The sequence below is a fragment of the Cheilinus undulatus genome, linkage group 4 (assembly GCF_018320785.1).
Source record: "Cheilinus undulatus linkage group 4, ASM1832078v1, whole genome shotgun sequence".
In the NCBI taxonomy this organism is placed as follows: Eukaryota; Metazoa; Chordata; class Actinopteri; order Labriformes; family Labridae; genus Cheilinus; species Cheilinus undulatus.
In genome coordinates this window covers 19,995,721-20,018,431 of record NC_054868.1, presented here as the reverse complement: position 1 = coordinate 20,018,431, position 22,711 = coordinate 19,995,721, and the positions used below count along the sequence as shown (strand labels likewise).

Here is a 22,711-nt window from a genome sequence, read left to right as displayed (position 1 = left end):
ATTGTAGCATAAAGACACCCGTATCTGGAAGGTCCAGCCACTGGTTATAGTGAGTATTCATGGCTACCTTTACAACATGAAGACAAAAGAACACTCCAAGCAACTCAGAGAAAAGGTTAGCATAAAGTATAAGTCAGGAGATGGATACAAAGAAAATCCAAGGCACTGAACATTCCCCAGAGTTCAGTTAAATCCATCATCAAGCAATCAAAGGAAGATGGTACATGTGTAAATTTGCCTAGATCAGGACATCATCACAAGCTGAGTGACTGTGCATGAAGGAGACTAGTGAGAGAGGTCACCAAGACACCTGTACCTACTCTGAAGGAGTTACAAGCTTCAGCAGCTGAGATGGGTGAGACTCTGCATACAACTGTTGCCTGGGTTCTTCACCTGTCAAAGCTTTATGGGAGAGTGGAAAAGGGAAAGAGTTTTCCAAAAGGCCTGTAGAAGACTCCATTGTAAAGTGGGAGAAAGTTCTCTAGCCTGATAAGACCAAAATGGTGCTTTTTGGCAATCAAACATGATGCTATGTTTTGCAGACACCAAACACTGCACATTACCACGAACACATCATCCCCACTGTGAAGCACTGTTGTGGGAATGGTGGCAGCATTATGTTGTGTGGATGCTTCTCAGCAGCCATCCCTAGAAGGCTTGTAAAGGTAGAAGGTAAAACTGCTTCAGCAAAATATATAAAAAATCTGGAGAATAATCTTAATCGGCCTGTAAGAGAACAATGGCTTGGGAGAAGATTTATTTTCCAGCAAGACAATGACCCGAAGCATACAGCGAAAGCGACACAGAAATGTTTAATGATTTAAAAAAAGGTGAATGCCAAAGGTGCATCTACTAAATACTGACTTAAAGGGGGATGAATATTTATTCAGTCACTTATTTTGTATGATTATGACTATTTTATATTAATCTGTTTTCACTTTGATATTTAAGAGTTTTGTTTTTTTTATTTCCAAAAGCCAAATTATATAGGCCAAGATTGATTTATAAAATCATTATAAGGGGGTGAATAGACACTATATGTAAGGCTAAAGGGACCTTGGACTTGATCCAATCTAATCATTTAGCCTCATGTCTAATTTTTGGTTTGTATCAAATTTAACAAAAAAAAAAAAAAAAACACCAAAGCATTATTGACATATTGTGAACACAAGATTGAGGTCACAGTGGTCTTGATCTTGTACCTCTAAAATGTGTCTGTTAGTTCTTAGGTGTATCTGAAGTCTCTTAAATGATGGGCCCTCTGTTCTCTGTCACCTTCAGCGAACCTTCATAGCATCAGCTAAAATGACAGCTAAAATGAATACTTAACAGATTATAAACATTAACCGTTTTGAAAATGTTGATGTGTGATAACTTGGCAATTAAAATACTGTTCATACCTACAATTAAAAACGCCTGCTACATCCGATCCATGATTCTTAAACAGTAATTTGAATAAGGAGATGTCTAAATGTTAATGTGAGCTGTGGTCTGATGGAGGCTAATGGGCATTCATATGTGCTTTTATCATAAATTAGGGTCTTATCTCTCTCAAGATTTTCAGTGTCGTTAGACTTTATGGTCATCTTAAAACCAGGAGGCAATGAAATGAAAACAGTTGTCAGATGCTTGACTCTCTTTCATAAAGTGTAATATAACACTGGAATGAATAAAACATTTCCACTCTATATAGACTCACCTCTTCATCTTTGTACCAGGAGAGGGACTCTGCCGTCAGGACAAACCAGTAATCCTTGGATCCTCCCTTCATGATACTGATGTTGATTGTGAGCCAACCTCTACGGATCACCTGAGCATGAGAAGCCAGCGGTTTACTAAAACATTTCCCTCAGAACCTAAGCGGTATGTGCGTATTATTCTACAGAGATCAAATAAGATAACTGAAAACAAATAAAAACAAAAACAGAGAAATCCAAAGAGATGAATAAAAACTAATGCAAGTTCAACAGTTTTCTCAAAGAAAAGGAGCACAGTAATCAACACAAGCTGTAAAACAAAAGAATAAACCACAAATGTAAACATAAATCAAGCCAAACTGCAGTGAGGAGTCACCTTTTTAGCATCCATCTCACTGTCAGACTAACGGACAAGAAGACAAAATGAACAGACGCACAGTGATGATAAGAGGACATACATATGAGCAAAGACTGGGTGTTGTATAATGAATGAAGTAAAAGTGGGAGAGTGAATCCTGCAGCTTTTTTTGTTTCTGTGTTAAGATGGGCCACTGCATGAAAGACTGACCTACACCAAAAAAAAAAAGGCTCATATCTATAACAGTGTTTTGGGCCACTCTAAACAATAACAGGATAAAGAGAATCCATTCATTTTCCAGAGAAAAAAACTCTTTTTTTTCAGATTATATTCGTCAATTAGTAAGAAACTGAACTCAGAATTTTTGAGTTGGAAATTTGTTGCCCTGATCACAGAAAAATTGCATGTGACATGTCTTAGAAATCATGACGCGCACTTACTACCAACTTGCAGCAGGTGGTAATTTCTAAACTTTAACAGCACGTAGATGGTTTTGGGATGACTTTTGCAAATAGGTTTATGTAGATAGAATGGGTTCAAATAAATACATGAAGGCAAATTTAAATAAAGCTGTTAGCTCTGCTGTGCACTTAGGGTGCATTTAACCCTTTAAGTGTTTCAAGGATTAGACAATGTCTTCTGATTCATCTGCACTGTGTCAGAGAGTGTGCAATCTTCAAGCCCTTTGACTCTTCAGCTGTTATTAGGTACCATTTACAAATGCTTGACATATTTGCTGACCTATGTACAGATCCGTCAAAGCATTTGCGAACTGTATTAATACTACAGAGGCCTATAAAACATCGTATTATTGACATTTTCACAATAAAACTTGACTCTAAGGAATACAGTTGGCGTCTGGCAAAGGGCACAAAAATGTTGAGAAAGAAATCCCCTTAAAACTACAGATAAAGCTAATAATCATTCTCATCATGGCCTGAATGATTGTGTCCCCCTCGCCCATGCACACAGGAAAAGACAAGTGGAGGTCTGTTAGATGTCATGGAAGGGACAAGGAGGAATCCCCCCCAGGCCATTAACAGGGAGGAAAGAAGAGGAAAGGGAAATAAAGGGCACAGTGTGTAAATGTGAAGCTGATAAGACAGAAGAGATGGGCTCAGAAAATCCGAGATCACCAAGAGAACAAATCTGCTGTTGACTCTGCAGTGATCTTTAAATAATGAATGAGCGTTTCTGTGTGAGCATCAGATACCTGGTTGGGCATGACTCTCTTCTTGGTGGCGTTAGCAGCCGTCCTCTGCTGAGCACTGCGGAAGACACAATCAATGACGTGAACTCTAATGTAAAATACACTATAATACAGAGGAACTTGTCTCAACAAAACTATTTAAACATTATTGATAAAATTATTACCAAAAGATTTATGGATAATTTTCATTATTAAATTTCTATTTTTTCTATTTCTTATTGGCCAAGGTGATGTGACTTATCTATTTTACCCAAAAAAATGACCTGCAACCCCATTGCCAAAAAAGTTGGTGCACTTAGTAAAATGCAGCAACAAAAGGCAATGATTGTCAAATCTCATAAACCCATGTTTTTCAAAATAGAACATAAACAGCACATCAGATGTTGAACTGAGACATTTAACCATTTCATGAAAAATATGAACTAAATTGAATTCCTTGGCTGCAACACATGTCAAAAAAGTATGGCCAGAGCCATGTTCACCATTGTGTAGCATCCCCTCTTATTTTAACAACTGTCTGTAAACGTCTGGGAAGTGAGTTTTTTTTGTCATTTTATGATGTGCTAAATGTTTTTAGCTGGTGAAAGGTCTGGACTGTAGGCAAGCCAGTTCAGCACTCGGACTCCTTAACTGCCAAGCCATGCTGTCGTGATGGATGCAGTATGTGGTTTGGCATTGTCTTGCTGAGAGAGTCAAGGCCTTCCCTGAAAGAGGCACAGTCTGGATGGGAGTATATGTTTCTCTCAGTAAACTCTTCAGCATTGATAGTGTAAGTTGCCCACACCATAGGCACTAATGCAAACGCATACCATCAGAGATGCAGACTTTTGATTCATCTGACCACAGAAGAGTTTTCCATTTTTCCCTCAGTCCATTTTAGGTGAGCTTTGGCCAAGAGAAGACAGTGCATTTCTGGATCGGCGAACTGTGCTCACAATGATTTCTTGATGAGTTTGTTTCATGCCTGGTTTTAATGCTGTGTCCCCCAATGGCTCAAGGGCATGAGGCGAAACATCGCCCATTCCTCCCCCAAGATTTATAATTACAGAGCATAGATCAATTGACACTACAAAGTTGAACTCACACTGGTGGATCAACACTGTCGAATAACTCTAACACTGAAGATTAATTCACTCAGACTAGAGTTAATATTACACTACAGGAGTTAAAATTAGGGATGCACAATATTGGATTGACAATATTCAATATTTTAGCCGATACTGATTTATAAATATGTTTTACATAACTAAAAATTCAGTCATTTTAACTCAATTTAAGGTTTGAGGATGAAAAAAGGAACAATTTTTTTTCTTAAACCACACTTTAAAGTTTAAAGAGTGAGAATGAATAAAGAAAAAGATCTCAACTTACAGAGGTCTGTCAGCCTAAAACGCCACTAATTTACTGGTATAAATGGACAAATTTTACAGTCGCGATATGCTGATATTCACGGCTAAAATATCGGATGTAAATATTGGCAGAAATTTTAATATCTGCCGATAATATCATAGTTAAAATTAACTCCAAAATGTTTCACCCTGAGATTTTAACACTCCAGTTTTTGCTGTTTTGGGATGTGATGTGGAAATATTCTCTTTATGTGCTACTGTGTAGCCAACAGAGGTGGAAAAGAGCATTGCACTCAAGGAAAAGTACAGCTACTCTGGTTAAAACTTACTTAAGCTGAAGCAACAGTACTGATTTCAAAATGTAATCAAAAAGTACAAGCATCCAAAAAAAACTGCTGAATTACTGTATTTGAGTAAATGTAATTAGTTACTTTCCAGCCCTTCTGAAATCTAAAGATAAACCATGTCTCTGCTCATGAAACGCTTTGATAAAGTGTTATCTTACTTGGCAAACCCAATGAAATCTTCATGGTTGGTGTTGATGTAGGAGAGCTCAATGTCTATCAGAAGCAGCACCTTTAAAGAAAAAAACACCACACATTATGATAAAAAAGAATTTAAAGTAGATTTCCATCAGACATTCTGAATCATACACACCTGGTCTTTGGTCTTGCTGTCTCTCTCTCTGACGTAGGTGGTGACGATCCTCTCGGTCTCTTCTTTCAGTCGAGGGTATGATCCCAGCTGATTACAGAAAACACACACTGCTGCAGGCACCGTGATCACAACATTGTAAACTTTGTGTAGCCTTAAAACTAGCTACACCTAAACACTGATGGTAAATATACACACAAACACAAAATAAAAAGATTACGGAAGCGGAGGCATGCACTAGTGAGTTCCGTATCAGCTTGAGATTTCATGTTGGCTGTAGTTTTTTAAATTAAATTTAGCACAATATCATCTCCAGAGCCTGGTTGTTCAGAAGTAATCCATCAGGATTAAAACAATCTCACTGGATTAGATCTTAACTTTGTGTTGCTCAAATAAAAAGTCAGATAAAGTTGGGTAAATTCTGGCTTTTACCCTGATAAAACTTGCCTTTTTTATATTCATACGTGTAGTTTTGTACCATGAACATTCCTTGCGTATTTCAATAATTCCTTTTGAATGACCAGGCTGAGCTGATAGAGGGTCTCTGGATAGGTCTCAGAGGAATAAAGAGGAAAGTATCAGGTTAAAGTTGAGCAGAAGATGAAGATCAGGGTCTTGTGGGGTTGTATTATGGTGTCAGGGGTGCAGAAAAGGTTGTGTAACAGGAAAAATACTCACTTTGAAAACAAGACGTGGTGAAAACACAAACATGTTTAATCAAGCAAATTTCTGATGTGAGAGTGCGGGTTGATTTTGCAGCGAAGTGAGAGTTTTGTTGGGGTCAATGGGCAGGTGGGGGGCCTTGGATCACATGGGACACGGCCTTTTTTAGATTTGTCATTAGAGAGGAAGGGAGTGAGTGGGGAGGGTAGATGGGGCATATGCTGAGTGAAGCCTTAAGCAGCAGTGAGGGGAAGGGTTTAAAAACACTGGACAGTACATTTAGTTCATAAAATAGTGCTTGCTTTAGCTTTCTCTGTCTCTCTTAGCTTGTATTTCTTTCCCCCTGTTTCACTTTACATTTTCAAATCCAACGTTCCAGTGCCCCTTGTTACCTTTTCAGTGCACTTCCTGATCAGGGCGATAAGCTCGGTGACGACCAGGTCGACACATTTCAGACACGGGTCTTTCAGCTTAATGATCTGCTTTTTCACTATGGCCTCAAACGCCATGTCTGGGGTGAACAGGCCTGTCCTGTGGTGAGGCATCATGGGAGGTGGAGATTTAAATTCAGGAAGAGGAGAAGGAGGAAGAGGAGGAGGAGGAGGCGGTGTAGCACGGGCCATGATGAGTAGAAAAGGAGCGGTAGGTGGAAAATAAAAAAATCCAAGTTGGATTGGAAAAAAGAGTGTAAGAAGGGAAGGAATGAGATGTTTGAGGAGGATAAGAAAAAAAAAACAGGCATTTGGTTAGTTCTACAGTACTTCATGTATAAAACTGAAACAAGCTGCAGGTTTTGACAGTTTAAATGTAATTTCTGCTTTTTGTAAACACGCAGGTTAAAATATGGCTACAGCTTTAATGACATGCTAACACCATGACTGTATGAAGGGGCATTTCAGTCCATCCAACACTTCATTCTAGACCACAGACTGTATATAAAAACATAGATGGCATGACAGCTTCCAGAAAGTGTGACCACAACATTTAGGGCTCCCCCTATAGACTGGCCGCAGTTATAGGTCACAAGCTTCACCTTTTCAAACAGATGGGGCATGGATCAAACTAGAACATTAAACTACAAATCAAATAAAGCATTGAGTTGGATATAAGATACTATTTTTTCTTCATGTGACATCCCTGAGAAAAGTGTGGTTGTCTTATATTAATGATATAAAATTTTAAATGTGAGTACACATGTAAGTGGCTCAAAGGTAGGTCAAGTCAACTAATAACTGAGGCAAAGGTATGATGCTTATGTAAGGATAAAGGCTATCAATGCAGCATTTTATCCAAAAAAGATCACCATCTAAGGTTGATAAATTAGTGGACAAGGCTCACTTGTCCTCTACTGTAAGATCCTGGAATATGGTGCAATGGATTTATGAAACTTGAAAACAGGAGTTGGCACAAAAACAGAGAGCCAGAAGGGACATTGCTGCGTGTTAAGACAAGAGATGTGAGTGGTCCTTTCCACACATGCAACCCAGAAATTTTCAAGACATTTTCCAGGTAACCTACCCAGAAAAATTTCTGTTTTGCTTGTTCACACTTGCCCCTAGAGGCAGGGAGTTTTCCCACAACTTGCCCTTGAGGCAGTCTGGGTGAAAACTCTGCAGCTCACCAAGGTAAATTCAGGGAATTATCAGGAGCTTTGTGCAAGTGTGATTAGGGCTTTTGAGTGGATGAGACCTCCACAGACGACCCCCACTCATCCACATACTGTAACTTTATGGGAAATATATAACTAAATGAAATCTGGATTTGCTCTTCAAAACTCTTCTTCTAAAAATGAATCCTGAAAAAAGGGAAGGGGAGGTTGTCTTGGAGATCAGTGGTTCTCAACTGGTTAGCATGAAGACTTACCACCACTTCATCCTAAACAACAAATTGCGACACAAATTTTTTATATATTTAAATTATAATGAAATGTTTTAATGAAAAAAGGGACAGTGTGGACTTGAGATGGCACAAAAGATTAGGTGCAACAAAGAGATGGAGACATTTCCTTCAAAATAAAGCACTTCATAGACTGTTTGTCACATATGATTTTTCCTGGCATGCATTTGTGGCCCGCTGAACATGGCTTCATGACCCCTCGTTTTGGATCCTGACTCACCAATTTAGAACTAATGGTCTAGATGAGAAGAGTCATCTAGTTGTTTGTTCTCCTGAGGACTGAACCAACCTGAGAGATCTTCCTGTTTAATCTCCAAGTTAAATTTTTGTTTTGGCTGTTGAAGGGACATTATTAGCTCAATGTGTTATAGCTGTCTTGGGAGTGTTTGATTCATTTTTGCACAGAGAGAGAAAGTGAAGTCACATCATCCATCTTTATATACATTCAATGGTCCAGGCAGAAACATTTTAACTTGAAACTGCTTTTATGTGACAACTATGATGAATTTTGATCATTTCAGTGATCCATTTATTGTTTTTATAGTTTGCCATCTTGTAAATTTCTCCTTTGTCCATAATCATTTTCTCTGTTTTTGGTGCATTTCTGTGGCAACATTGCAATGCCACTTACATGCCTGGCATACACTACAGCGTTTTCAGTCATTTGAAAGGTTTTGTGCTAAATAAACTTGCAAAATATTAGCTTGTTACCATTGTCGTTATTAGCATGTTAGCAGGCTCTGTACTCTGTATATGATTACTGCCTGACAGAGCTGCACACACGGCTGTTGTTTTTTTTGGCTTACAAGCAAAACCTGCAGCTTGTCTTGTCTTGTAGTGAACCTGTAGAGATTCAGTCTTTTTCTGAGCACACAGCCTCTCAGAGACACCACACCAGTGCACTGCAGTACTGTCAGGATATTTGAATATATTTGCTAATTCAAGTTAAATTTAAATCCTGAACTCTTCAAACACTTGTTAAAGATGTCATAATGTAGTGCAAAAGCTGTGGCTAAAAATTTAAAACTCATAAAACTGCTCTGCACCATGTTGGCTCCTGGCAGCTCTTGGATTGGCTGGTCTCTGTAGTGTGTACATACAGATGTGACAGCCAGGCAGGAGACCATGCATTGATACCTTATTAGTGCACTGTCTGACTGTGTTGATGAGCTCCTGGATGACCAGGTCGATGCATTTCAGACACGGCTCTTTCAGCTTAATGATCTGCTTTTTCACTATGGCCTCAAACGCCAGGTCTGGGGTGAAAAGGCCTGTCCTAAAGGACGAACACAAAGACATACATGGAGACATGGAGCAGGGAAAGGGTGCACAGGGGAAGGTAGAGGAAGCTTATATGAGGAGGGATGGGAGAAAAAAATTTAAGGAGTGGAGAGTAAGATTGTTTAAAGGGGGAAAAGCATCTGTGAGATATGGAAAAAAAGTGGTAAAAAAAAGCAAAGGAAAACAAACAGCAGCACAATGAAGGGACGGGAACAAATAGGGAAGCTGGACAGGTGGGCACACTCACACACAGTGAAGGCAAACATGTGCAACAGGTGAGAGGCTGTTCTCATGTTGTCTCAACTTGCCTGACACCGTGGATGTTTTTGATGGCGTAGCTGATCTCTTTCCTCAGCTCCTTCTCATCAAACTCCATCTAAGACAAAAAACCATCAAAGGATTGATATTTACTTGTTTAAGGCAAAAGACCCAAAGCCTAGCTGTTCTGACTGAGTGCTACAAAGCAGAGGGTACTTTACTTCCTGTGTGTTTAAAAGCCTGCTTTTACCTTTGAAAGAAAATAACCTCTGGTAAACTGAAAGTTAAGACATTAGCTTTACCACATAAAAAAAAAAAACCTGCAATAAATAGGAAAGTAAATAAAAAAAGGCTTAAGGGAACACTAAGTGAAATGTTTGATAAAACAAGGCAATTACTTTCAAATTACTACTGAGGTTTTTTTGAGTTTTCAAAGTAAAATGAGACAATCAAAGGAGCAGTGGTGTCCTTATTTTTTATCTGCTTGAGGCCAGGAAGATGCTAAGGTGAGTAGTATCTGGAATAATCCAGTATAAAATGACAAAATGATAAATGATTTTTCTTTTCAATTAATGCATTGGACCTTGATCCTGTAATGAAAATTGTGTTAACACTACCTTAACCATTAAATGAAAGTTTTAACATTTATTTATTGGTCTGTCCTACTTTTACAGGTCTTCTAGAGGCATCAGTCTTAAATGAGCAAAACTCCAATATTTTGCTTCAATGCTTAAATCTTAACATAATGAAAATCAAAACTGTGTTCACCTTCACCAGCTCAAAAGGAAACCTCTCATGAAAGATACGGTTGATTTTTGCTCCACCAGACAGGTTGGAGGTGTCCACCTGATCTCCAGAGCCTTCAATGCACTTCTCAAAGTCTACACCAAACTGCTGCACCATCCTGCAAGTTTAAAGCATCATTATTATCTCCCCATCCAAACATGTTTTTGTTAGTGCGTTTGTTTCTATGCATGTACTGACTGAAGTAGCGCCTTGGTTTTGCGTGCAGGGTCATCGGGCCGGAAGTTTTTATACTCCTCCACCTCCTTCTCCAGCGACAGCAGCTGGCTTTGCAGCTTACTGCGCAGGCCTGGCAACGTGTCTCGAATGTGGTTGGTAAGTTGCTGGAGAAAAATAAAGATAGGAAAACAATTTGAAAAGAAAGATTAAACTTAGACTTTCAGAGCATTATGTGAGTGTAGGCTGAAGGTTTCTGTCTGACCTGATTGAGCGTCTTCTGCAGGTGTGGTGTGCCCATGCGTTCTGCGATGTGTCTGTACGCAGGGTGGGACAGGAAGAATTTCCTCTCAGCAGCCAAAGCAGCACGGATGTCTTTCTTCCCATCGATGTCCTTTTGGCTGCGGTTCACCACCCCGATGTAGCCTGAAGAAAAAACAGACATAGTAGAAGAATTTTAACTGATGAGTGGAATATATTGAACGCTTAACACAAATCCAGCTGTGGTTCACTTGCAGACAAAGCATTACGATAACAGGCTGAGTCTGACTCTCATGAGAGATGACCTCTCCCATCCCACTGCCTTCTAACAATCAACACCATTAATGTCCTAATTTCCAGCAAAACTGTCTTACCTCTGCGGAGTGGCAGTAGTTTATTTTCCAGGATGTCTCGCGCGTCCGTCCCCTCGTCCATCAGGTCCAGCTTTGTGATCACACCGATAGTCCGCAGCCCTGAGCAGAAGATGTCAAGATAATAATTGCTCTTCTTTAAACAAAGAAACGCCAGTAAAACTGCTGCTATAGCTACATCCATAATAATCTCTTAACCAGCAGCCATTGTTTACAGGCTTGCAGTGCAACTAAACCACACCTTTAGCTATCACCGCTTTATCCTCAAATGATGCTGATTGGTCTGGTCATTCTCTGACTGGGAATAAGCCTATCATATTGAAGCTTTGTGAGACTGATCTGGCTAGCATTTCTGCTTTGCAAGGCTACAATGAGGATGTTTTGCATTAGGATTGGGCGGTATCCTTTTTTAATACTGTCATACCCCCCCAAATTTCACAGGGGTATACGGTAGCCCCCCCAAAAGATGTTAGAGCCGTGTAAAATCTGAGGATAACTTCACCTATGACGCAGCTGCAGACATAATGGAATGATGGAGTCCCCTCTCCCCCTCTCCTCTGAGGCTGACAGTTGAAGGTATCGCATTTAGAATGAATTTGATTCACAAAACCAAAGCACGACTGTTATAATAAAAAGATCTTAAATCATGAGAAATTCATAACCAGCTGGTGAGACTTTCTGTTGTTTTTCCTCGTTACTGTGACACTCTTGTTTGAGTGGTGCCTTTTCAAATGCTTTGATTGATCTGCTGGATGACGTGCTGTCAGTGACACAGCTGCTGATTAATGTCAGCGCTACTGTTGTTGTCTTTTTCCACTGTTATATTTTACTGGGAAACAAAGTGTTCCTAAACAGGACACTTTTATCTGGGAATATTCAGGCTGTTGCTGTCGTTTGCTGTGGTTGTGTGGTTTCCAGGACAGTGTGACAGAGAGTTGTTCTCTAGTTTTCCGTCTGTGTATGAGCTTCGTTCAACATGCATCTGTTCAGTAAACGCCTGTACCGTACCGAGAGGCCCATACTGAAGGGATATGGTAAGAATACATGTATCTTTACAGCCCTATAAACTATTATACAGTATCTATGAATGTGAAGCAATGTCCCATGTGCTTCAAAACAGATAAAGTTCAGCCTTAATTATTTATATCTGCATTGTGCACCCTGGTGAGCTCCGTTGTGCTGCAAGTTCCTTTTACAGGAAGCTTATAAAGAGTTACGAACTACTTTAGCACTTGAAATGACTTCAACACACAACAAACATCAATAAACTTCATCTACATTTCCCAAATAAGGGTCTTAGAAAAGTTCAGACGTTTCTCAAAACTGTTCATGGGGTAATTATGACTTTGCTGTGGTTATTAATAGCTTAAATGTTAACATTTGTCATCACTGATCTACATACTCCCTGTTAGTGAGCCAGGCCATTGCGCGCCGTGCACGGGTTTAAATACTGCAGTATGCGCCTTCATCATTTGCCAAATTGAAATGAAATCTTAAGCAGGATTTCATTTATCATGTTAAAGCATCTTCTCTTACTGGCAGTGCTGCTGCTGGTGGAGAGGGACACATATTTTCAAGGAATTCATTTAAAAACCTGCACTCATCCCATGGCACATTCTTAATGACGGTAATTAAAGCAGTACAGTGGCTATTTTTCAATACCCCGGTATACGTTAATACCGTATTGCCGCTCATTCCTATTTTGCATGTGCAGTTTTCAACATCTTATTCACCATTTAACTCACCATTTTAATTCACAGTAACATGACTTATAATCACCTCACCAAATTATATTTAACAGCAAATGCACCTTTAAATAAAACCTAATAATGTTTCTGTTCACAAATTTGGCAACAATTTTAAAGTCTGTTTCCAGTTGTGTAATTTTGTCCTTAGCTCTCAATAAGAAATGTTACATGTACCAAAATTAACCTTAATATGTCTTTTTCACCTTATTAAGCACATCTATGCTGCCAGGGACTATTTAATAATGTAAACATCCATTGTAGAGAGGAATTGTCTCCTATATTAAGGTTAAGATTAATATTAGTATTAATTATAAAGAGGGCTAATGTCTAAAGGATGCTCTACAGTATAATTTTTCTATTCCATCAAGGGGAATATTCAAAAGAGGTCAAAAAAGGGCATGAGCCTACACACATAAACGTAATTTAAAAAAGGGTCTCCTGTGGCCAACTCACCCTGAGGGTCCACTTCCTTGGCGATCTTGAGGGCATCAGAATTTGCCAGGTCAGTGTTAGCTGGGGTGACAGCGAGGACCAGACAGCTCTCCTTGGTGATAAACTGCATCAGCATGTCTCTGATCTGAAACTCGATGTCATGAGGCTGGTCCCCCACAGCAACTTTGGTCATCCCCGGCAGGTCAATCAGTGTCAGGTTCAGCACTGAGAGAGGACGGTTGGTGGAAATTAAAAAGCAGACGGAGGACGAAAATGTGTAGCTTAAAAGTGTGGAAGTGTTTTAGCGAGTATGTGTTACCATTAGGGGAGTAAACACGCAGGTTGATGGGGATGGGGGAGATGCCCTTATTGGATCCTGTAAGCCGGTCAGTCTCGGCTTCAATCTCCTGACGGACCTCATCAAAGTCCACAAACTTACGGCCCTTACAGTGCAGGAACTCTGCATATTCTGCGCGCAGTAAATAAGAGATTTAGACAGAAAGAAGGATTACTAGCTGATGCGAAATAAACAATGTTACCTAAAGAAAAAAGGCAGGTATGGAAGTGTTAAGTTACAAGGAGCAATATTTGTTTATGTCTATCAGCTTTACAAAATACCTCTGTGTGCATGTGCAGAAAATTTTTGCAAATGATCTTCTTATGCCAAAAATAATATCATTAATTTTTCCCCATTTTTTTCACTTTTTTCTCAAGACATCAAAAGATTCTTAATAATATAATAATACTAGGCTTATATAATAGTGTTATAATACTCTACCTCAGACTAAATAAAAATAATATACTACATGCAACAACATTGTGCAGCAGTGTAATAACAATATAAGGTGCAATAAATGTAACACTTCAATTAAAAATGGATAGAAATTTGGACAACAATTTGTTTTGACAAAAACAATTCTGTAAAGGAGGTTTCTGCACACCTGAATCTATGACAGGTTTGTCAGAGAATGATAGGGTTACAAAAGTTCACAGAAGCTCCCGCACACGTCTCGTTTTTTACTGATATTTATTGTAGCACAAAACATTTTGGTCTTACCAACCTTCATTAGGCGATGATGGTTGGTTATTAATTCACTTCTTTACAGCGTTTTTTTGTGTTTCCTGTGGTCTCGTGTGCACAGATTGTTTTCAAAAAGTAAGCATCTAAAAGTGGAACCATTCCAAAACAAAAACTATCGTTTACCTTTCAACTAAGTAATGGATGCTTTTTAAATGTAGTGATGTAAAGTACTTTCCTTAAAATATACCTGAGAAAAGTAAAATTATTTATTTTAAAAACAACTCAAAATATAAGCACATAAAAAAACCCAAACAAATTTAGTTCCTTTTACCCCTACACAACATAACTTACACGCAGGCCTTTAGCTAGCAGGTAAAATATGTGAAAAGTATTGCTTGTTTCCATTAAATAAATGTATTTCTTTCTTATTGTGGTAAAATTAGACAGCTACTTCAGTTTATTACAAATGCTCACATATGTAAAGCCTAAATTAGAGAGCCCAAACACCGTCTTCATCCTTGTTTGTTATTTAGTGAGAAGAGGACGACTTGCCTGCTTTACTGTTTACCAACTGCAGAATGAGAGGGCGACGGGTGACGATGCCAGATCCTCTTGGCAAGAAGTCCCTGAGAGAGACAGAGACAAAGTTAAACACACGCCCAGGTTGGGAAGAAGGATACTGTTTGCAAAGTAAACAGACAAATGTCACAACATGTAGCATTAAAGGTTAAATAAGACAAAGGGAAAGCAGAAGAACACCGTAGGTATCGGTAGATATTAGCTTCAAGGTTAATTATCGGTATCAGCAGATACGAAAACGTGAATCAGCTGTTAATACTAGCCGTATGTACAAGTGAGTTTGTGATGTTTTAGGCAGGACCAACAGACCTACTGTATGTCAGCAGAAGTATTTTTCTTTGTTCATCTTCATTCCTTGAGATTTAAAGTTTTTTCTAAGGACTGAAGTTTGCTACATTTTTCATCCTTTAGCTCAGTGGTTCTCAACTAGCCTGGCCTCAGGACCAACCAGTCTGTCTTATGACAGATCGTGACCCAAGTGTCCCAAAAATTTTCAACATGTTTAGTCAGGCCTAATTGAATATGCTGCAGTTTGGAGCATGATTAGACCAAAACACCTGATATTAAAAGAAAATGGGCAAAACTGACAAATTTTATACACTCTTTCCCCATCATTATGCGTAAATTTTTGCTTATTTTCCAGAGATCTTGAGAAATTACTTGATTGTCATGGGAAAAGTAGCCACTTATTGCAAGAAAAGGAGGTAAAACTTAGAGAGCCTCCTTTGTTTTTTTTCACTGAACTCATATCTCCTGCACATATTTTAGACAACACAGAAAATGTACAACTTTTTAACCATGTTTTAACTACGACTACCCTGTCACATACATTCAGCTAAGACAACAGTTAACACGGTTGCTTGTTAAACCATAACACCTGCTTTCCTGCAGCACTGTCAGCAGTGAGGGTCTAAGATTTATGATCAATGACAAGTTTCTAATAAATACTTTTCTTACTCAGGACTGTGCAGTTTAGTCATATTAAATTCCGAATTAAGCAAAAACAAATGTTTCTCTGTTTTAGGGTTTTACTTCATTTATTTACATCAATTAATCAGCTGATAAAAATGCAACAAATAATCAAATAATGCACAATCTTTGATACATTCTAGCATTTTTTTGTTGTGAAATAGTAATCTACAGCTCCTTTGTGCATAGTAGACTGGAGTGGAAGTTGAAATAATCATCTCTCTATAAGAATAGTGAATGTGTTTGAAAAGGGAATTGGTTTGAATAGCAAATCAGAATCAAAATTCAATCATGAAATACTGAAAGATTAACATCTCTACTTTCTGGACCCAAACGTTGCCAACTGCGCAATGTAGACCATGTTTGAGAGTTTTCTTGCAATTCTGGATAACTGAGAACAAGAAATAATCTGATATTTGGTGCCTAAGACTTTCTGTTTGTAGTGTTGAAACAATATCAGTATTGTTTTTACTATTATAACATTAAAGTTTAGACCTCTGGTATCATCGCAACCTGTAAAAATACAACCAAAAAAAAAACCAAAAAAAAAACAACAACACAGATCTCTGTTTTGTCGCAAACATTCAGAATGTGTCAGCTTCTACTAGTAAAAGAGTTCAGGTCCAAATTTGAAACCTACACATGTACGTGCATGCATTATTGATATGAGCCATGGATTGACTTACAGCCCTTTTCAGCCCTGTTATGAACAGTGCAGAGAGACATGATGGCTACAAATGCAGCGCTCATCAGAACGGAAACTCCTGTTCAATATGACTGTGTGATCATGTCCAGGTCACTGACTACACATCTCTCCAGGCCATCATAATGTCTGCATGTCCATCTGTTTGCTCTACATGTCAGCCCCACAGAGTGAGCTGAGTTTTAGCGTAAGGTAATCAGGCCACACATACAGAAAACCACACATTTAAACGAACACCCTTACTCACACAGCCTGTTTCTGCTGTCCACTGCTGACAGAGCAGACAGGAAGTTGCACAATAATGATTCCTGTTCTCTCCCTTTGCATCTTCCTGTCACTTATGAAATCACAGCATGAATAATGAGAGTTCCAAAAATCTGTTAATCATCAAATCATAGTGATTTTCTTTTATCTCACTGCTGAAATGCATTGGTCAGAGTTTAGTTTCCTAAAGTCTCTCAACATGCAGCCAATCATGTTACTTTTCCTGACACCACATGGTTGAAATTTATGAACTTGTAAAATATTCGTACTAATATCTTTTTTTAAAGAACCCCAACATCATAAAACATGTTCTTATGAGATAAACTTAAATGTCTTTATAATTATGTTGCACAAAGTCGCACATCAGATTTCTACATTTTGAGAAAATGGAAAAGTACATTCATATCGAGACTGCCATTGATGTGCAACAGTTTGTTGTTCTCCCAATGAAGTGCCATCATTAAAACCTTTCCAGTGTTAATCCTAGCAATATGTTTGTGAAGCGGACAGTAAAGAAGAGGTTACTGTAATGTAGATCAAGGAGAGTACAATCTGAAAAGATGTGCGAAGAAGAACATTGCAACCATTTGACATCACTACCCAGAATGCACTTAACAGCAATTGATAGAAACAGTGCAATGTCACGTCCTTCTCTCCAGAGTGACCGAGCTCCATGTTTGAACGGCAGTAGCTTTAGTAGCGAAGTGATTAAACCCTACTGTGCTGTGTTTGTGATTTGCGTTTTGATTACAGTGGTTAGCTAAATGTCAGACCGTTACTGTGTTTCTACTGACTTAAAGCAAGCAATCACTCTGTGACAACAGGAGTTGTAGTCTTCCTGCAATGAACTGATTTTTTCATGTTCACCATCATATTAACGGTGTTTTAAAAGTTAAGAATCAACTCATTTAACATGGTTAAAATACACATATAAGATATGTGACATGGGTTTATGGCATCCCCGGTCACAAGATGGGGTAGTTTGTCCGGTTTGACTTAGAGAGTCTGAACAGATACTCATATTTACCTCAGACTTTCTGTTTTATAATTTTACAATGCCAGTCATTATTCTGAAATGTCATACGTTTATGCATAACTCACTTGATAGCAGATTTAACCCAGATTTTCCCCAGGTTGCATGGGGAAAGAGCATGAACAGCCCATTTCCAGTCCAGTCACAAATCCTCTATTGACCATTAAACCGTTTGGTTTCATATTTAAAGTTTTTAAACCAAAATGAAGAGATCTTTCTCATTTACCGCCATTTATTCTGATCGAATGTTTTTACCCAGAAAGGGGCTGGATTAGCATCGTTTGGGCAAAGTACCCAGATGTATTGAACCTATCAATAGCTGCCTATTTATCAATCTAGAGTATTTCTTTGTACAACATTAATCTAAAAGACACTGGTGTCACTGGTGTTTAATAAGCCATGGTTCTTAACTGGTGACTTGGGACCCAAAGCTGGTCCCAAAGCCATTTTCGCAGGGCTGCAGACACATGCCTGGAAAAATAATATGTGACAAATGCCTGTGATGTGCTTTTATTTTAAAGGACACGTCTCCATCTCTTTGTTGTGTCACGTCTTTTGTTCCATCTCAAGTCCAAACTGGTCCATTTTTTATTTTAAAAAATTAAGTTGTGATTGGGAATTGGACACAATTTAGGTTGTGATTTTTCATAAAGGGGGTCGTGGTGGATCCTGACACTAGACCAGTTATGAGAACCGCTGTAATGAGGACAATTTAATGCAGGGATCCCTTCAAGCGAGTTTTAACTCCTCAGACTTTTAATGAACCTTAACGCTTCTCTTAGTTGGAACTTTGGTAAATAGTTGTTGCTTATAGTGCCATCACTTTTGAATGTTAAAACTATGCTGTTTTTTGTGCTGCTAATTAGAATACTAAAGACTGATTCTCTCCTCAGGCTTTTTCCCTTGAGTACTTGTTAAAGAAACAAAGAGATAAAACAGTCTTGTATGACTCAAACAAAAGGAAAAAAACCTCCTAAGTTATATATATGAAAGTGACATTACAAAAATCCAAAAATCTATTTGACACCACAGCTACTAAAATAGATGTCATATGCACCAAATACTGGGTGATTTCATGTTTTAAATTACCATAAATTTCAGGTAAAGCATTGTCAGTGTTTTTGTGTTTTCCTGCAGATTTTGATGGATTCTTTTCCTCTTATACCGTCTAGTTTTTCAAAGTTTTAGCTCTTTTTGATATGATCAACATTTCATAATTACATAATAATATAACAGAGATTGCATTTATTTGTGGTACTGAAAATTTATTATGTCAAATATCCTGAGGACATTATGTGGTAAGGGTCTCTACTTGCAGCTCAAAAAGCTCTGCTTTGAACTACAGGATAAATAACAGAATATATCAAGTAGTGCATAAAAATAACTTAGCTGCAGTCGTGCCAAATGAAAACAACTCAGACTGACTTTAACTGATGGCACAAAGTGATCTTATTAAATCTCTTGGCTAACTGACAAACATGAAAACAGTGAAGTTTCCCTCTCAGGGTATCTGGTACCCAGTGTGTGTCATATACACATGACAGTGCAGCTGGTGACATCACTGATGACCCCAGCACAAACACATCAATGCCCCTACTGTCTTCCACGGCCACTGCTTGGGACTCGGAGACAAAAGGCAGCAGGAAAAAAAGGAGATGTAGCTCCCTAATCTACATCCCCTCTCTCATGGACAACAAGTGAAATCATTCTGACATGTTTGAGAGTGAAGTCATCCCTTTACTGGCACCTCAAACCTGCTGAGGGTATCTCCAGCAGATTAGGCCTCGGTCATGTCTACTTCCCCTCCCTTTTCCTTTTAGTGTCTGAGACATTTTTCCCTGTGTTTTTAAAAAGCCCTAACAGTTCAGAGTGATAACTGTCGCATTATTGTGGCTTTATTTGCAGCTATTAATCCCAAAGAGGGCTGACAATTTCTCATTCAAATTCCTTGGAACTCATTCATCAACCGCACACAGAAATCTGGCAGATTTCTTTGGTTTCCCTTATTCTGAGTCACTCTCCATTTATCCATCCATCTTATGATGACCTCAGTAAACAACCTTTTTCATGCCTCACCCTTCAAGGTGAAACATTGGCCTGACCTTTGTCACATGAGGCTTATATAGATGTATTTACAACCCTGAAAGAGCAGTCTTAGGGATTGACAGCCTTTGTAAATGTTTAACAGAACGGGCCTAATATGAACAACATGATCAGTTCAGATATTCATGCCAGGAAAGTCCTGCTTTAATCCATATAAACGTCAGGTGTAGAGTTTCACTCCTAAGCACTTTTAAACAGTTTTTGTCTCAGTTCAGAAACCCACTGCTCTTTTCTTGCGTAAAATGCGTAATAATATGTAGAGAATAGCTGAGTTCCTAAATGGAAAAAATCCGTCGAGGAAAAAAGAAACGTTACAAACTGGGAGGCACCGAAATACACAGCGCGTACCTTAGTGCTTAGTTGGCGACTTTGACGCAAAAGCTTACTGTCGTTTGTCTTAAGAAGTACAACAAAGGTTTAAAACTACTTTAAAATTGTATTTAAATGTCAACTTAATCTAATAGTAGATGTAAAAAGTACAACCTTCCAACAAAATTCTCCAACACCGAGCTCTTCCCTGCGCTCTGGCCGCCGACAACCGCTATCTGCGGCAGGTCCAAGTTGCAGGTCTGTCCGATGGAGCTGAAGGCGTCCTGGAGCTTGTTGATCAGGGGAATGAGGTCTTCCATTCCCCGGTTTCCCATCGCGGCGCCTCGGTCAGCCCAGTGGGCTCTTTTCTGCTCTCCAACCCGGATAAATGAGAGCCAGAGGGTCGCTCTTCCAGCTGCAGACACAAAGTTCCCAGATGGCACAGCAGGCTGTCTGACTGTCTTTGAGTACAAGCAAGTTAGATTCAACAGCCCCTACAGCGTCAGAATCCCAGAGAGGTTAAAAGCTGGAAGACTGCATGATAAAAGTCTCCACATTAAACCGCAAACTTCTGTCATCATCCGGTCAGGCGACACCCAGCCTCCGCCGGAGAGATAAGCCCCGCCTCCAGCCTTATCCTCAGCCGTCATTGGTCAGTTCTGAAGGCTGTCAGTGAACTCAAACGTCATCATTTTTACAACACAGTCTTTGGACCTGCTCTGAGGAGGAGGACTGAAAAATCTGTTTATATTTTTAATTAAAAAGTTACAAAAAACGCCAGTTTTCTTCCCATCAGCCAGCAGAGAATCTGAAAATTCACCAACACTCAACTTCAAACTTTCAGAGCTTATGAGAAGTATTCTCAACTCATTGAAAAGTACCGTTGCTAAAGTGTAAACAAAGACATTTTTACCTACTACCACTGCATTAGCTTATGACTGCAGGGTAAAGAAAAAGTTGATCATTATTACCTTTTATTAATTTCATTATTTCAAGTGATTTCATATTTCATTGTTTGATCACCCATTTTCATAATATGTAGCCTATGACATTTAACAGGTTCTGACTGTTAATACTAGTCTAGATATCTCATTTGTATGATTTGCTTTCATTTTTTCTTTCATTCTTTATTAGAGGACATCATGGTAACTGGTTACATTCATTATGGTTCCACCTGAATATTTCCTCAAAAATAGTCTATTTTTAGGTCCATGGATAAACAACGCATTGACAAAAATATGACAAATGAGATTAAATTTGTTTGACTTTACCCAAAAGCCTTTAATACAATGAAAAGAAAATAATGAAATATAAATAACTGTATCGTCATATGGTTTGTCACATGAGCTGTGACAACCAATGATAGGCTGTTCAATCATGGTGTCATGCTTTGCCAAACTGCACATCTTTCCCACTATTTCTTGCCTATGTAGTCCATAATGGAGAGGAAGAGAGACAGAGAGCCTGTGATGCCTGTGGTCTCACTGCAGGTTCTGCTTTGAAAAATGGCACAAATGCAGCCAATTCAAAGAAGGACAAGAAGTTGTTTTTATAAATATGTGAATGTTTTGAACTTTTTTTGTCACAGAATGATTTTTTTTTTTTTTTTTTTGACCTCGAGAAACTGGAACACAAGTTTAAGTCATTAATATTTACTGTAAGTCACAACCTGGCTCAATAGTGTGTGACAAAGGGAGAGACCACACATAGTTGCAAAGTTTTACAAAATATTTAATGAAATCAGTAAATACATGTCACAAAATTATTAAACTATGATTGTCAGTGTGCATGCAGTGTCGGATTTGTGTGAGTGTATGTGTGTCAGTTAGCAAAGCAAATCTACAAACAAAGCAACGGTCTCAGTCTGCAGGCCAGGGAAAGAGAGAGAGAGAGCTCAGTGAGCAGGGCTGCTTAATAGCCTCCTGAGCCCAGCCTGCTCAGTTGTGCTGCATTGCTGAGTGTGATAGAGACTCCACCCCAGTGTAACCTGACGCGCCAGATGGATGTGTTTCACACATCCATCTGGTAAACCATCAATACTGAGCGTTTGGGAAAGGGCAGAGGCTTTGAAAAAAACTCAGTGTGATTGGATGAATGTTCTGTCTGTCACATCTTTACAGGCCAACCAGAGCAACAAAACATGTGATGTATCCGCGACCGAGGAGCACGTGCGCAGCTACCCAGGAATAACACAAACCAAGGCAACTACAAACATGTGAGTACATGATTTTTATCGTTTTTGAAAAGAAAACAACTCACTGCTGTTCTTTGTTCTTCTTTTAACGAAGAAATGTCATCAAGTTCTGATAAAACGGGCGCTTTAGCAGCATCCATGCTAAGCTCTTCTGCCATAATTGCACCAGCCTCTTGTTGCTGCTTGTTTACGTCATGACTACACCACACCTGAAAGTACTGCCCCCCGTTGCTGATTGGTCCTGTCACTTTCTAACCAGGCCCAAACAGTTCAGATGGGAGCTTTGCTAGATGGATTTGCCAGTGAGGAACACGGAAATGGGCGTATCCATTTGCTTTGCAAGGTTAACCCTAATTACCTGCAACACAAAACACAGCCAGCAAAGAGGAAGAGCAAAA

At 39.0% G+C, this 22,711-nt stretch overlaps 1 protein-coding gene across 4 annotated transcripts in view; it reads right to left on the bottom strand.

Moving 5' to 3' along the window:
- Positions 1-20,705, bottom strand: part of LOC121508173 (dynamin-2-like) — a 30,868-nt gene extending 10,163 nt beyond the window's left edge. For 2 of the 4 annotated variants that reach the window (XM_041784781.1, XM_041784783.1), the window contains exons 1-14: positions 20,294-20,705; positions 14,712-14,785; positions 13,458-13,607; positions 13,160-13,363; positions 10,962-11,060; positions 10,592-10,752; positions 10,351-10,493; positions 10,135-10,270; positions 9,417-9,484; positions 8,965-9,103; positions 5,272-5,358; positions 5,120-5,190; positions 3,269-3,323; positions 1,700-1,810 (exon numbers count right to left, since the gene is read on the bottom strand). In XM_041784781.1, coding sequence (XP_041640715.1) covers positions 1,700-1,810; positions 3,269-3,323; positions 5,120-5,190; positions 5,272-5,358; positions 8,965-9,103; positions 9,417-9,484; positions 10,135-10,270; positions 10,351-10,493; positions 10,592-10,752; positions 10,962-11,060; positions 13,160-13,363; positions 13,458-13,607; positions 14,712-14,785; positions 20,294-20,454 — 1,659 coding nt within the window. In that variant the 5' untranslated portion in view covers positions 20,455-20,705. Of the gene's footprint in view, positions 1-1,699; positions 1,811-3,268; positions 3,324-5,119; positions 5,191-5,271; positions 5,359-6,323; positions 6,463-8,964; positions 9,104-9,416; positions 9,485-10,134; positions 10,271-10,350; positions 10,494-10,591; positions 10,753-10,961; positions 11,061-13,159; positions 13,364-13,457; positions 13,608-14,711; positions 14,786-20,293 lie in introns of all 4 variants that reach the window. The other 2 variants (XM_041784782.1, XM_041784784.1) reach the window with 1 other exon arrangement.
- Between the last annotated feature and the right edge of the window lie 2,006 nt (positions 20,706-22,711).